Source organism: Vulpes lagopus, chromosome 5 (assembly GCF_018345385.1).
Source record: "Vulpes lagopus strain Blue_001 chromosome 5, ASM1834538v1, whole genome shotgun sequence".
Classification (NCBI taxonomy): Eukaryota; Metazoa; Chordata; class Mammalia; order Carnivora; family Canidae; genus Vulpes; species Vulpes lagopus.
Window position 1 is genome coordinate 75357332 of NC_054828.1, and position 12868 is coordinate 75370199.

Here is a 12868-nt window from a genome sequence, read left to right on the forward strand (position 1 = left end):
CCTTGGCTGCCCTAATTAATAGGAAGCCGCTGCCTGCACCTACCCACTAGTTTGTCCCTTAGAGCACCACTCCATTCAGCTCTCCACCTGCTCAAGATGGCTACAGGAGCACTTCCGACATCTTCCGGGACTAGGCCCGCCTTCTTTTGCGTATTTTCACCGCGCCGGGGGCGGGACTTAGGCTTAGCTTCTGATTGGTCAGCTTGACTAGTGACCTTTCCCCTCCGCGACAGTTTCCCGAGGTGCCTAGTGCCTGAGCGGCACCGACGAGAGTAAGAAGGCAGGCAAGATGGCGGACGTGCTGGACCTTCATGAGGCTGGGGGCGAGGATTTCGCCATGGATGAAGATGGGGACGGTGAGGACAGTGGAGGCAGCTGCGGGAAGCCGGGAACGTGCTAAAGAAGGGAGTAATAGGAAAATAATTGCCCTTCCCGGCAGGGCGGATGGGAGTAGAACTGAGTTTCGATTGGATTAGAGACTGCGCCCCCTTCGGGAGGAATGGGGGCGGGACCGGGAGGGAAATGGGACTGGAGGTGGTGGGGCTGCTTTCAGATAATGCCTCCGTAAAGAGACTATTGTTGTAAATACCTGTTATTTTTGTTACTCATTATTTCACTTCTGGGGATCCAGAGAGCATCCACAAATTGAAAGAAAAGGCAAAGAAACGGAAGGGCCGCGGCTTTGGCTCCGGTGAGTGTGGGGAAAATGGTGTAGAATGGCGACAGCTACGAGTTTTGGAGTCCCCATTCACACTCATGGGGAACAGTGGTAGAAGAGATTTCTGGTGATCTCTTGTATGTTCCATATAGAAGAAGGGTCTCGAGCGCGGATGCGTGAGGATTATGACAGTGTGGAGCAGGATGGAGATGAACCCGGACCGCAACGCTGTAAGTGAGATGGACACTAGTGTATTATGGACCTATGAAATAAAACCCAGTAGGAATGGGGTCGGAGATACCTTAATCCACTCTTGTGATCTTGCTTGAAGTTTTTCTTTTGTGCACAAACCTCCTTCCCTTCCCCAACAGCTGTTGAAGGCTGGATTCTCTTTGTCACTGGAGTCCATGAGGAAGCCACCGAAGAAGACATCCATGACAAATTTGCAGAATATGGGGAGATAAAAAACATCCACCTCAACCTGGACAGGCGTACAGGATACTTGAAGGTATCCTACTGTTGTTGCCTCTCTTTCCTCACAACCTTTAGACAGCTTTGGTAGTTCTCCCATGTTTTCTCTGATTGGCCAAAGAGCAAAGTTGAAATAAATGAGATTGAAAATTGATTTTGTTAGACACAGGAAAGAGGTACAGATATTTTGAATATATACACAGTAAGGATATATGATGTACATCTGTTGTATAAAGTCTATAGATTTTTCTATTTGAGTATGAGTTTAGATCTGAGGAAGAAGATGCTCAGTAGTGTTTGGAATATGACGGTTTTTTTTTTTTTTTTTTTTTTTTTTTTTTTTTTTTTGGAATATGACGGTTTTGATCTCTGTCTTTTCACTTATCCCAGGGGTATACTTTAGTTGAGTATGAAACATACAAGGAAGCCCAGGCTGCTATGGAGGGACTCAATGGCCAGGATTTGATGGGACAGCCGATCAGTGTGGACTGGTGTTTTGTTCGGGGTCCGCCAAAGGGCAAGAGGAGGTAAAGTGGAGAGGGCAAACTATCTTGGTGAAGGGAACATGAGCAGAATAGAATAAGGACATTGTATTATGTTTCTGATGGACCCTTCCTTTTCCCTAGAGGTGGCCGAAGACGCAGCAGGAGTCCAGACAGGAGGCGGCGCTAACAGGTCCTCTGTTGTCCAGATGTTCTCTCCAGAGATTCTGTTTGACCATGCAGCCTTGGAGAAATAGGGCTGAGGTGGAACTCATTGTTTATATTTAATCTCTTATCCTACTTAGTGGGTTTTTTTTTTTTTGAATTCTGAATAAATGTCCCATTTTTTGTTTTGTACATTTAAAATTACTTTCCTTTTCTAACATTGCAAGCTCTGAAGCACTATTTACAGTAAGGTCAATTCTGTGTGAATTTCTACATTAGATATAATCTCAAGTCTCAGAGTCAAAGTATTTCTTTTTCTTAGAAGCTAAGAGAGCAGGGGTAGAAGTGAGGTGTTATAAAAGCTTAGTTACTTTGTTCCTGTATACTCTGTCTGAGCAAATGGATGTTATAGGAATGTCTCTTTGTTTCTCCTGTCCTTTCTGTTGCCACATTTGTTTGTACTCCCAGCTGTCTAAGGGTTTGCATTTCCTGTCGGGGCATTCTCTCAGAATCTTTTTTTCCTTAGAAGAGTCTATACTGAGTTCTTGGTGCCTTCTTTGACAGCCAAGGGTAAAGGCCCTATAGAAGAGAGGATCCAGAGAAGCATTGAGAAGGCCAAAAAGGAAAAGGATGTGGCTGAGACTGGGGGAGACTTCATGCACATTTAGCATGGTGGGAGAGAACCAGTACCACAGGCCCAGTAGGTAATAAGGTGTCCGGCAGAAGACGAAGGTCAGCAAGACAAGCAGGGCCAGTCGCAGGGCCTGCAGACGTACACAGGAGCGGTTGTCTAAGGAGCGGCGGAGGGCAAATTCACTGGCAGGGGCTGGGATTTTAGAAAACATACTCAAATTCAGAATCACTCGGTTTCTGAATTGAGTGTAGGGTGAACAGATGAATAGGCAGAGATGATGAGCTGGAGCTTTCCTGATACAGGGAAGAGGATATGACAAATAGGTGGCAATGCTGCAAATCTTCTTCTTCCCCAACTGGGAATATATGCTCTCCCCTACCCCCCTCAGGGATTATGACAGACATGCTGGAGAAGAGGTTTTGATTGAGGTGTGGTGTTCTATGAAGCTACTAAGTCTACTTGAAGACTTGATGGTGTCTTAAGACTAAAGCAGAATACTAATCACCTTTCTCCTTAATCCTTGCCCGGCTAACTCAGCTTCAGAGGGTGGCTAGAGGCTGGTTAGAATTGAAGGCATTTGGAAAATACTGGCAGCATCAGGTACTGGGGTATGGTTATGATACCATTTTTGGTTTGATAGCTGTCAGGCTAGAAGCAGTAGTTTTTAGGGCATGGGTTGGGGCCCAGGGATTGTAGTCTCACCATAGTTCCCCTTCCTTGTCCGGATACTGAGGACATGGGCTATAGCAGATGGTCATGGCTGTCAGTGGCAGCAGAAAGAGGCAGCAGAAGGTGAAGAGGTTATAGGTGATCTCTTGCCATCAAAGCTGCCTTTGGTGACACACTGAATGAAGGGGACTGGGCCAGTTGGTGGACAGTGTGGAACAGGAACAGCTAGAGAGGAGTTTGAGGACTATTAGAACTGGTCCGCCTTCACCCTTCCCTCCAGTCACACAATTCCAATTCATCCTTCTTTCTGTGCAGAGCTGTGTAGTGCTGCGTCCATCCATAGTGCCATATTTAAAAGGTTAAAAACTTGAGAATTCCTATCTTCCCCTTAGGCTATGTAGCTAATCATTTAAGTTTGTTAAATCCTGGGACTTAAGGAATCTTGCCTTCTCAAGTACCATTCTAAAGTCCATTGCACTTTGCAAAAGAATATTTCTGCCACCTCACCAACAATTTTAGCTGAAATGATTTTTCTGATGTGTCTAAATCTGTGGAAGAATTTTTGTATAAAATGGGTGCTGCTAAAATTTCAGGCCATTTTGCAGCCACTCTGTGAAGTGACCTTTAGTAAATAGTCTTATGTACAATAACTATAACAGTGAAACAATATTAATAAAATTTAACATTTTCCAAATGCTGTTGGCTGCTCCTCCCCCTTTTTGGTAAATTGTTGAGTTTTGGGTTTGAATCTTAGAGTATTTTTCAGTTTAGAGCTTCAGGGTTAGTACCTTGGTTCAGGTAAGGCAGATTGAGTCCCTGATAAAAGGCAAGCCTAGTGGATGTCAGGTTCCTAGAGCTAAGGCATTGGGAAAGTGATTTCAGCAGGCCTGAGGGACTTTTAGGAAAGGTGAATAGTATCAACCACAGACATACAGGTTTATAAACACAAGCTTGGAGATATGATCAGCTACTCTTGAGCTAGTTGGGAAGTGGTCTTTCCTGTTCCCCTGTCTTGGTTCCATATATTTCTGGGGTTTTGTTTGGTGGTTTGGTTGTTTTGCACTGTACCTAGATACAGCTGACAAATTGTGAAAAGGAGTTTAAAATAGGCAAGGCTCCTGGACTTAAGAGCTTGGTCTGTAGCCCTGTTTCTTCTCTTCCTTCCCCCTATTATATGCAATTTTCCACCTACCACAGAAACCTTCCTTTCTACTACTTGTGATATTTAGAAACTTGAGCCTTCAAAGATAATTTGTAACCACTCCAGTACTCCTTCACTACACTAACACCACAGTTATAAAAAGGTTGTTGTTTTTTTTTTTTAATTGACCTATTAGTCCTTGGAGCAGTATTAACATTTTAAATACAACATATGGGCAATGTAGAATTTATACAAGAGGATGGTAATTTGGAACCAAAAATAGCACCTTTTGTACATGTAATGTCATCAGATTGCCATTGAAGCAGATGGAGATTGCCGTTGTCAGAATGTAAGAAAGGATAAAACTATATATCTTGTGGCCCGTTAGTTTCAAGTGATTTAGCCAAAGTCCTATAGCTAGAGTTAGTAGTAGAGCCTAGACTCAGAAAAAACAGAGCAATGAAAGCAGGCTTCTAACCTCCCAGTCCACATCTAAAACTTGCTTCATATAAACTAATACCTTTTGCACTGAGGAAGCAGTGCTGCTTTTTAATGCTTTGGGTAGCAGAGGTCCTGTTTGCAACATTGTTGGAAGCACTATTTTTTGTCTTAGAACTAGAATCAGACTAACTTTGTAGTTACATTTCTGATATTTGAGGATTTAAGGATCAATTTTTAAATCTGATTCTATAATGCATTATCATTCCAGAGTCCCTTCTAGATAATATCCTAATCCTGGTCCCCAAGACGCTGCTCTACTTCCCTGGTGATTTTGATTTTGGTCTTATAGGAATTGCTTCATATTTTGTTTTCTTCCCCTAAATTTCTAGTTCATTGTCAATATTTGAGATTTGATAACTGGTACTCAAGTCCAGATGCTCCGTTTTCTTTCTAGTTTTCATAATAAAGCTAGAGTGAAAAAATACAAATCTTTGTCACTCTCCACCTTCTACCTTGATGACTCTCCACGGCCCTCAGGATAAAGTACAAGCTGAATATCTGTAATCTGGCTCTTCCTTCCCATCCAGGCTCATTACCCATTTGTCTAGCCCTCAACTTTAGCTGCAACCACTTTGATTCCTCTACCTTCCACCCTCCCCCGCATTCCTTCTGCTTTAACTTGTCTGACACCTCTCATTTTAACAATCAATTTTAACATCTTTGAGAAGTTTTCCCTGACCAAGAGTGGGTGAAACATCCTCAATGTTCTTTAGCCCCTTATGCTTACTTTTAGCATAATGCTTGACTGCATGCTGTACTATAATTGGACACTACCATGTCTTTTGCACTAAGTCTAAGTTTACTGAAGGCAGGTCTTTGCTGCTCAATCCTTGATAGAGCATTTGAATGTACCTGGGGTGATGTACATTATTTATTGAATGGAAGAGTAAATTTCCACAGAGTTTTAACCAAAGCCCCTGATTTCACTGTCTTTATAGGCCTTCATAAATGTTTAATCCCTAGAGTTTTCTGCAACGGTCTCCTGAAGAAGATGGAACTGGGAGGATGCAAAAAGATGGGAGCCAAGCATAGCAAAACAAAGTTAAAGGAAGAGGCATAGACTGGCTGCCTGAGTGGCTCAGTCGGTTAAGCGTTTGCATAGCTAGGGAGGCTGTTGTTTTTTTGAGATTTTATTTATTTATGCATGAGAGAGGCAGAGACAGGCAGAGGGAGAAGCAGGCTCCTAACAGGGAGCCTGATGCAGAGCTCCATCCCTGGACCCAGGATCACGACCTGAGCCAAAGGCAGATGCTCAACTGCTGAGCTACCCAGGCAGGTGTACCCGTACCGGCACCTGGGGTACTGCTTTTAAGAGGTAGGCTCTTAATAGAGATACAGATTAACATGCAGTGATCTTAATTTGCAAAACAGAGGCTCTCCTCTGAGGATTAATGGGTGAACTCTGGCCAAACACTCCTTGACTCCAAACACTCCTGTGTACCCAAATTCTTGTCCAGTCTAGGCTTGAGTCCCAAGAAGTCACTCACCTGGGGCAAGGTGAGCAGGAAACTAAGTCCCCAGGCCGTCCCCAGAAGTTTCCTTCCAGCTCAGTGGGGGGTCCAAGTGGGTGGAGTACAGCCTCCTGGTGGTCGAGTCCAATGACCACTGGCAGAAAAGCTGCAGCATATATGGCCATTAGTTTCAGAAACCTGAGTGTCCGACAAGCGATGTCCCCAGCCGGCCACTGAACAGTGGTATTCCAAATGGCATCTAGGGCCATAACCACAAAAATGACTAGTAAGTCTGCACCTGCAAAGTGGGCAAAGAGTTGTATATAGGAGGGGCGGAGATGACTGAGTTGTGGCCGGGTCACTGACCACAGGGCGGCCAGGTTCGCTCCAGCTGAAGAAATGAACAGCACAATGGTCACTCCCACTCGGACCTTGGCCGTAGCTGAGAAGGTGGGCAGCTCTGAGCTCTCCACCTCTACTCCCTATCCTGCCCAGACCTCCTCCCCCGCTGCTAACCCCTGAGGGGTGTCATTGCCTGCACACATGGTGACCTGGAAGGGAAAGGGATGGGAGGATGAGATATAAGTATGAAGAGGTTAGCTTTGTCCACTGATTCTTCGTCCTCCTTATTAGGATCTTTGGTCCACTAAAGCTTCTGTCTCCGGAGACTCCATCTATATCCTGGAGGTCACATGCCCAACTGTCAGGGTCCTGCAGCGAACAGCGATCTGGTACTGGCTTCTACTTCCATAGACTTCTTTGGCCCCTACAGCCGCAGCGCGTGTGCGTGTGTGTTTGGGGGTGGGGTGGGGGCGTGTCTTGGAAGCTTCCGGGGGTCAATCCCATTCCAGCCGCGAAGGATAGATGCTGCTGTGCCTTCTTGCCCCGCCCCTACACCTGCAAGCCCCGCCCCCGGCCCAGAATATTTAAAGAATGTACCGCCGGAGGAGGCGTGCTTCGGAAATGGAGGCCATCCAATCAGAGTATATTCTGACAGAGACACACTCCAAAACGCCGGTGGTGGTTGAGAGACAAACGCTTCTCGTTCTGAAATTCCGAGGCCGGCCTCACTCGCTCTCTTTTCTGGCGATATTCGTCCCTCGCGAGACACCGTTGATCGTCCAGGAAGCGTGACGAGGGGCGGGAAGTGGGGCGGAAGTGAGGCGGGAGCTACGGAGCCGGGGCTGTCGCTGTCATGGACGCCTGGGTTCGCTTCAGTGCTCAGAGCCAGGCTCGGGAGCGGCTGTGTAGGTGCGGCCCGAACACGGGTGGGGGTGGGGACAGAAGAAGATCCTCGTGAGGCGAGGACCGTTCACACTACGGGGGTCAAAAAGGGTCAGCTCAGGCTACGGGGGCCCGGACGGACCGCCAGGCGCTGATTTGAGCGGGCCGTGAGATGATTCGTTTCTGCTCTGCCGAGAAATGGGGAAACTGAGGCACGAGTGGGCCAGCGGGGAGGCCGCTCAGCGCTGCCATGTCCATATGAGACCAACACCTTACTCACTGGGCGGTGGTGGCGTGAGGGGCATTCTCCCCGCGATGGGTAGCCAGGCTCTACCCCCAGAGCTGACCGGCTCCAAGTTCCCTGGTCCCCTCATCCTGCTGTCATCTGGGAACTCCTCTGCCTCCGCCCTGTTTTCCGGTCTCGATTCTGCCAAAGGGCCTTGAAAGCCCCTGGTTCACCTGTTGTGAAGATAATCTGCTCTCCACCTGTCCCCACTCCCTTAGTATCCCGTACGTGCTCACCCTGCTGTGCCTGTGATGGACCCTCTGCTGCCGTCGCGGTCCCCTTCAGACTTCATCATCGCCACATCTCTTAGTTTCTCAACTACAAGTAGTGCCCCTCAACCCCTTCTCTAGGCTCCTTTCTATCCTTACGCCTTCCCTTCCCCTGGCCTGAGGGAGAAACAGTAAGAGATGGGCATAATGAGGAGAAAAGGGAATGGCCTCAAATTGGGGAAAGGGGAAGTCAGTTCTTTCCTTTTGGAAGACAATTTTGAGAGGTTAGGGACGTCTCCACCTTACCTTGCTGGCCTCTCCTCCAGGGCTGCCCAGTATGCCTGCTCCCTTCTTGGCCATGCGCTGCAGAAACACGGGGCCAGTCCTGAGTTACAGAAACAAATTCGACAATTGGAGGGTCATCTGAGCCTAGGAAGAAAGCGTAAGTAACCGTGCTTTTGCTTTTATTACTGCATCCCCAGCTATTCTTCCTTAGTCCTTTCTTCCCATTGTTGACCTTCTCTGTCAGTTCTTCCCCCTCTTTCAGCTCTGCACTTACCCTCTGCATGCCTCTTGATTGAGAGAAGAGAGCAGGGGTAAGAGACTAATGAAGGATTGGAGAGAATGGGGCAAGTTTGAGAAAACCAAACTGGAATATAAATTAACTAAAATTTGAAGAAAAAATATTTTTGAACTGTTTTTTTCTTTTTTAAAAAAATTGTAATTATTGTTTCTGTCACTTGCTTGACTTTCACCTACTTGTTTCCTCTTTCTCTGCGTCTCACTCTGTTTGCCTCTACTTCCAAATCTTTGCTTCTCCTTGGTAATCTCCACAAGTTCTACGCCTGGGTAACTCAGCAGATGCCCTTGAGTCAGCCAAACGAGCTGTGCACTTATCAGATGTTGTCCTGAGATTCTGCATCACTGTTAGTCACCTCAATCGAGCCTTGTACTTCGCCTGTGACAATGTCCTGTGGGCTGGAAAATCTGGACTAGCCCCTCGCGTGGATCAGGAGAAGTGGGCCCAGCGTTCATTCAGGTTTGATATCCTTTTATCCTACAAGACCTTTTGTATTTCTCATACTGTATAGCTTGCCTTTTATGAGAGAAAGATCTTTCAGGGTCTTCCCAGAATATACACATCTTAATCACTTGGATCCGGTCTTCATTTAGATTTTAAACTATCAGAGAATAGAGAATGGAGGCAGATGGAAGACAGATGCCCTTCCATGATGAATGACTAAGATTGGGCAAGATAAGACATTATATTGCTTTAAATCTGCTATCTATGCCACAGGTTATGCCTCTCACTACTTGCTCATTCATTCATTCTAAAAATATTTAGGAGGCGCTTACTATGTGTCAGGGAATAAAGCACAGAGTCAGATATGGTTCCCACTCTCACTAAGCTTCTGGTCTACTGGGGGAGTCATATTAAGACACCACCAAACCAGGTATTTGTGGAAATGTACAGGGTGTTATAAGATATATAACAAGGAGAGCTGATTTTGATTGAAAGGTCAAAACTTCTGAAAACTCTTTGAGAAGTAATGTATTATTTTATTTTTTAAAAAAGGTTTTATTTATTCATGAGAGACACAGAGAAAGAGGCAGAAACATTGGCAGAGGGAGAAGCAGACTCCCTGTAGGGAGCCTGATATGAGACTCTGTCCGGGCACTTCAGGATCACACCATGAACCCAAGGCAGACATTCAACCACTGAACCACCCAGGCGTCCCTGAGAAGTAATGTTTTCATTCAGACTTGAAGTCTAAATAGAAGTTAGTCAAAGCAAACAGCAGCAGAAAAGACCTTCTCAAACAGAAGATAGCCCATTCTAAGGCTTTAAACCAAAAAAGATTTTGTGGAATTAGAGAAAGAGAAAGAAAGCCAGCATGTTGGAGAGTATTGAGTGAGGGGCATAAGTTTAAACTGGAGATATGGACGGGACCAGATCATTCATGCAAGGCCTCTTAGGCAATGTAGGATTTTTGGGTTAGTTTTGTTTAAATTTTATCCTAAGTACAATGGGTTCTGAATAGGGATGTGACATGATTCAGATTGTGTTTAAAGAACATCTCTCTTGCTGCAGTGGAAAATGGATTGCAGTAGGGCAAAAGAGAAGGAGATACCCTAATATGGCAAGAGATGTTGTTGGCTTGTACTAAGGCACCACCGCGACACCCCTAAATTTCATTTTAAATGGGATAGGAAGAAAGCCGTGGAGAGTTTAGAAGGGGAGTAATGGTGTGATTCACTATGTGAAATTAGATTGTTGGGGGATAGGGAACAAGAGTGGCCATGGAGAGACCAATCAAATAACTAAAGCAGTAGTTCGAGTAAGAGGTCCTGGTGGCTGAGACTGTGCTGGTGTGGTATAAGAGAAATGTGATTGGATTCAGGAGGTGTTTTTTGAGGTAGGACAATCATATTGAGTTCAGACCACTATTGTCAGAGTGGATTTAAAAAAACATAGATTGTTGGCATGCCTGGGTAGCTCAGTCAGTTTAGCATCTGACTCTTGGTTTCGGCTCAGGTCTTGATCTCGTGGTTGGTTAATTGGTTGTGGGATCGAGCCCCTTCCTCCTCTACCTCAGACTCCGTAATTAGTGCAAGTCTGCTTCAGATTCTTTCTCTCTCGGGCAGCCTGGATGGCTCAGCGGTTTAGTGCCGCCTTCAGCCCAGGGCATGATCCTGGAGACCCAGGATTGAGTCCCGCGTCAGGATCCCTGCATGGAGCCTGCTTCTCCCTCTGCCTGTGTCTCTGCCTCTCTCTCTCTCTCTTTCTCTCTCTCTCTCTCTCTCTCTCTCTCTCTCTCTCTCTCTGTCTCTCATGAATAAATAAAATCTTAAAAAAAAAAAAAGATTCTTTCTCTCTCTTAAATAAATAAAATCTTTAAAACAACAATAACATAGACTGTTTAATGGTTTGTTTTTTAAGTAGACTCCATGCCCAGTGTGGGGCCTGAACCCAGGACCCTGAGATCAAGACCTAAACTGAAACCAAGAGTTGCACACTTAACTGACTGAGCCACCCAGGCGCCTTGTTTGCTTGTTTTTTAAGTAATCTTTACACACAGTTTGGGACTTAAACTCATTACTCAAAGATGAAGAGTTGCTTTACTGACTGAGCCAGCCAGGTGCCCCAAACATATAGAGTGTTCTTAAGGAATTAATAAATCTAACACATCTAACAAGTTGCTTAACACTTCTGGGCCTCACTTTTTGTTTATGTTTGTTTTAACAAAAAGATGGGATTTAAAAGATCTACAATGTGTTCCAGTCTCTGAAACGACTGAAGCTTGTTCTCCGAAAACATTTGCATCATTACATTATCGTTCAGGTTGAATGTGTGTGTGCTAATGGGTTGCCAAGTGGACAAGTGAAATTTGAGGTTGTTCTTGGAAGGTTTGATGATGCTCATGATTTTAAGCCAGGATCTTAAGGTACATGTAAATGCAGATTAGTTATAGAAAGCTGGGAAGACATTCCTAATAGTGGGTAATAGCACTTACTGCTGGTGTTTTAATGTATAATTCTTTTGGGGGGAAAATGTTTAAGTGTTCTGTTTGATGTGCTAAGTGGCTATATGTGCCTTTACTGATTTTCCTGGCCTGTTTGTCTCAGGTACTATCTGTTTTCCCTCATCATGAATTTGAGCCGTGATGCTTATGAAATTCGCCTACTGATGGAACAAGAGTCTTCAGCTTATAGCCGGCGGCTGAAGGGCTCTGGAGGAGGAGCCACGGGAGGAACTGAAACTGCAGGACCTGGGGGTCCAGGGACTCCAGGAGGAGGTTTGCCTCAACTAGCTCTTAAGCTACAGCTCCGAGTCCTGCTTTTAGCTCGGGTTCTTCGAGGTCATCCCCCACTTCTGCTGGATGTGGTCAGAAATGCCTGTGATCTTTTCATTCCACTGGACAAACTAGGCCTCTGGCGCTGTGGCCCTGGGATTGTGGGGCTTTGTGGCCTCGTGTCCTCCATCCTGTCTATTCTTACCCTAATCTGCCCTTGGCTACGACTCAAGCCCTGATATTCTGGTACAAGATAAGGAGGGAATCTGAATTGGTAAGATGGAATCTTAGATCATCCCAAGTGTACCAGCCTCATTCTAATTGTACTCATTGGTTAAAGTTAAAATCCCAAGACTTAGAGGTAGAGGGAGGAGCTTTGGGGAAGGTGAGGTGAAGAACAGGGACTTGTGAAATCAATGGGATGATTCTAACATTTGGATCTTCTGGAGCTTTTGTTTTTTCCTCCTTCATTGCGATGTCTTTGTCTCCCTTGACCCTTTTTACTTTGTGTCTCTTAAGTCTATTTAAGATTCTGTCTCTGCATTTTTTTTTTATCTTCTCTATTTGCTGTCCTAGGAATTTAATCAGCAGAATTACTTTTTTGATAGGGAAGGTAGAAGGTGTGGTCTGTAAGGTTCTAACTGCTGTTTTCTTTCTCCTCACAAAGGTGACTTGTGGCAGATTTTACCCCTTCCGATGCCACCAAATCATAATTTTAGAGACTCTCTGTCCCAGTGGACTCTCTCCTCATGCACCAGAGATGATTTGGTACTTCCTCCTTTATGTCTACCTCACCAGCCTCCCTCCTGACTTGGCCCTTTTCCCTCTACTCACATCTGCAGATTTCTGCTTACACTTTTATTGCAGGGCTTTATTCCCTAGCCTGTTCTCACCCTTTCCTTGCCTATCCAGAAGGATGCTATGTCTAGCATCTTGCTGTAAATATTGTACAGTGATTCTGTGTAAATAGCTGTGGCCATGCCCACGATGAAGAGCAAGCCTTCCAGGTCAGCACATTAAAGATCAGTTTGCTCATTGATGTTTGGTTTGGTCCTGTGTGTTCTGGTCATTGGAGGTCTCTAATTCCTGTTACAGGGTGTGGGTTCTCCGTGGGATTAGCCAGTAGTATCATCACCCACAGGCTTTTATTGAGCACCTACACTATGCAGGGCATAATACTAAG

General features: G+C 45.4%; 2 protein-coding genes across 4 annotated transcripts; both read left to right on the forward strand.

Annotated features, from left to right (window-relative positions):
- The first annotated feature begins 217 nt into the window (after window positions 1-217).
- On the forward strand, window positions 218-2270 carry RBM8A (RNA binding motif protein 8A). 2 transcript variants are annotated; one of them, XM_041755577.1, is made up of 6 exons: window positions 218-356; window positions 632-691; window positions 814-888; window positions 1030-1166; window positions 1520-1656; window positions 1756-2270. In XM_041755577.1, the coding sequence occupies exons 1-6, from the start codon at window positions 290-292 to the stop codon at window positions 1799-1801; spliced, it is 522 nt and encodes a 173-aa protein (XP_041611511.1). In that variant the 5' UTR covers window positions 218-289; the 3' UTR covers window positions 1802-2270. The 2 variants fall into 2 exon arrangements, with proteins under 2 accessions (XP_041611511.1, XP_041611510.1); XM_041755576.1 differs by having other exon boundaries at window positions 220-356; window positions 811-888.
- A 4933-nt stretch (window positions 2271-7203) lies between these two features.
- On the forward strand, window positions 7204-12724 carry PEX11B (peroxisomal biogenesis factor 11 beta). 2 transcript variants are annotated; one of them, XM_041755575.1, is made up of 5 exons: window positions 7204-7423; window positions 8218-8333; window positions 8729-8930; window positions 11519-11959; window positions 12353-12724. In XM_041755575.1, the coding sequence occupies exons 1-4, from the start codon at window positions 7368-7370 to the stop codon at window positions 11922-11924; spliced, it is 780 nt and encodes a 259-aa protein (XP_041611509.1). In that variant the 5' UTR covers window positions 7204-7367; the 3' UTR covers window positions 11925-11959; window positions 12353-12724. The 2 variants fall into 2 exon arrangements, with proteins under 2 accessions (XP_041611509.1, XP_041611508.1); XM_041755574.1 differs by having other exon boundaries at window positions 11519-12724.
- The last annotated feature ends 144 nt before the right edge of the window (window positions 12725-12868 follow it).

Coding starts and splice junctions, on each gene's coding strand:
- PEX11B (XM_041755574.1), top strand. CDS start 7,368: ATGGACGCCTGGGTTCGCTTCAGTGCTCAGAGCCAGGCTCGGGAGCGG. Junction 7,424..8,217: donor GCTCGGGAGCGGCTGTGTAG/GTGCGGCCCGAA, acceptor CCTCTCCTCCAG/GGCTGCCCAGTATGCCTGCT. Junction 8,334..8,728: donor TCTGAGCCTAGGAAGAAAGC/GTAAGTAACCGT, acceptor AATCTCCACAAG/TTCTACGCCTGGGTAACTCA.
- RBM8A (XM_041755576.1), top strand. CDS start 290: ATGGCGGACGTGCTGGACCTTCATGAGGCTGGGGGCGAGGATTTCGCC. Junction 692..810: donor GGGCCGCGGCTTTGGCTCCG/GTGAGTGTGGGG, acceptor TGTTCCATATAG/AAGAAGGGTCTCGAGCGCGG. Junction 1,657..1,755: donor CCGCCAAAGGGCAAGAGGAG/GTAAAGTGGAGA, acceptor CCTTTTCCCTAG/AGGTGGCCGAAGACGCAGCA.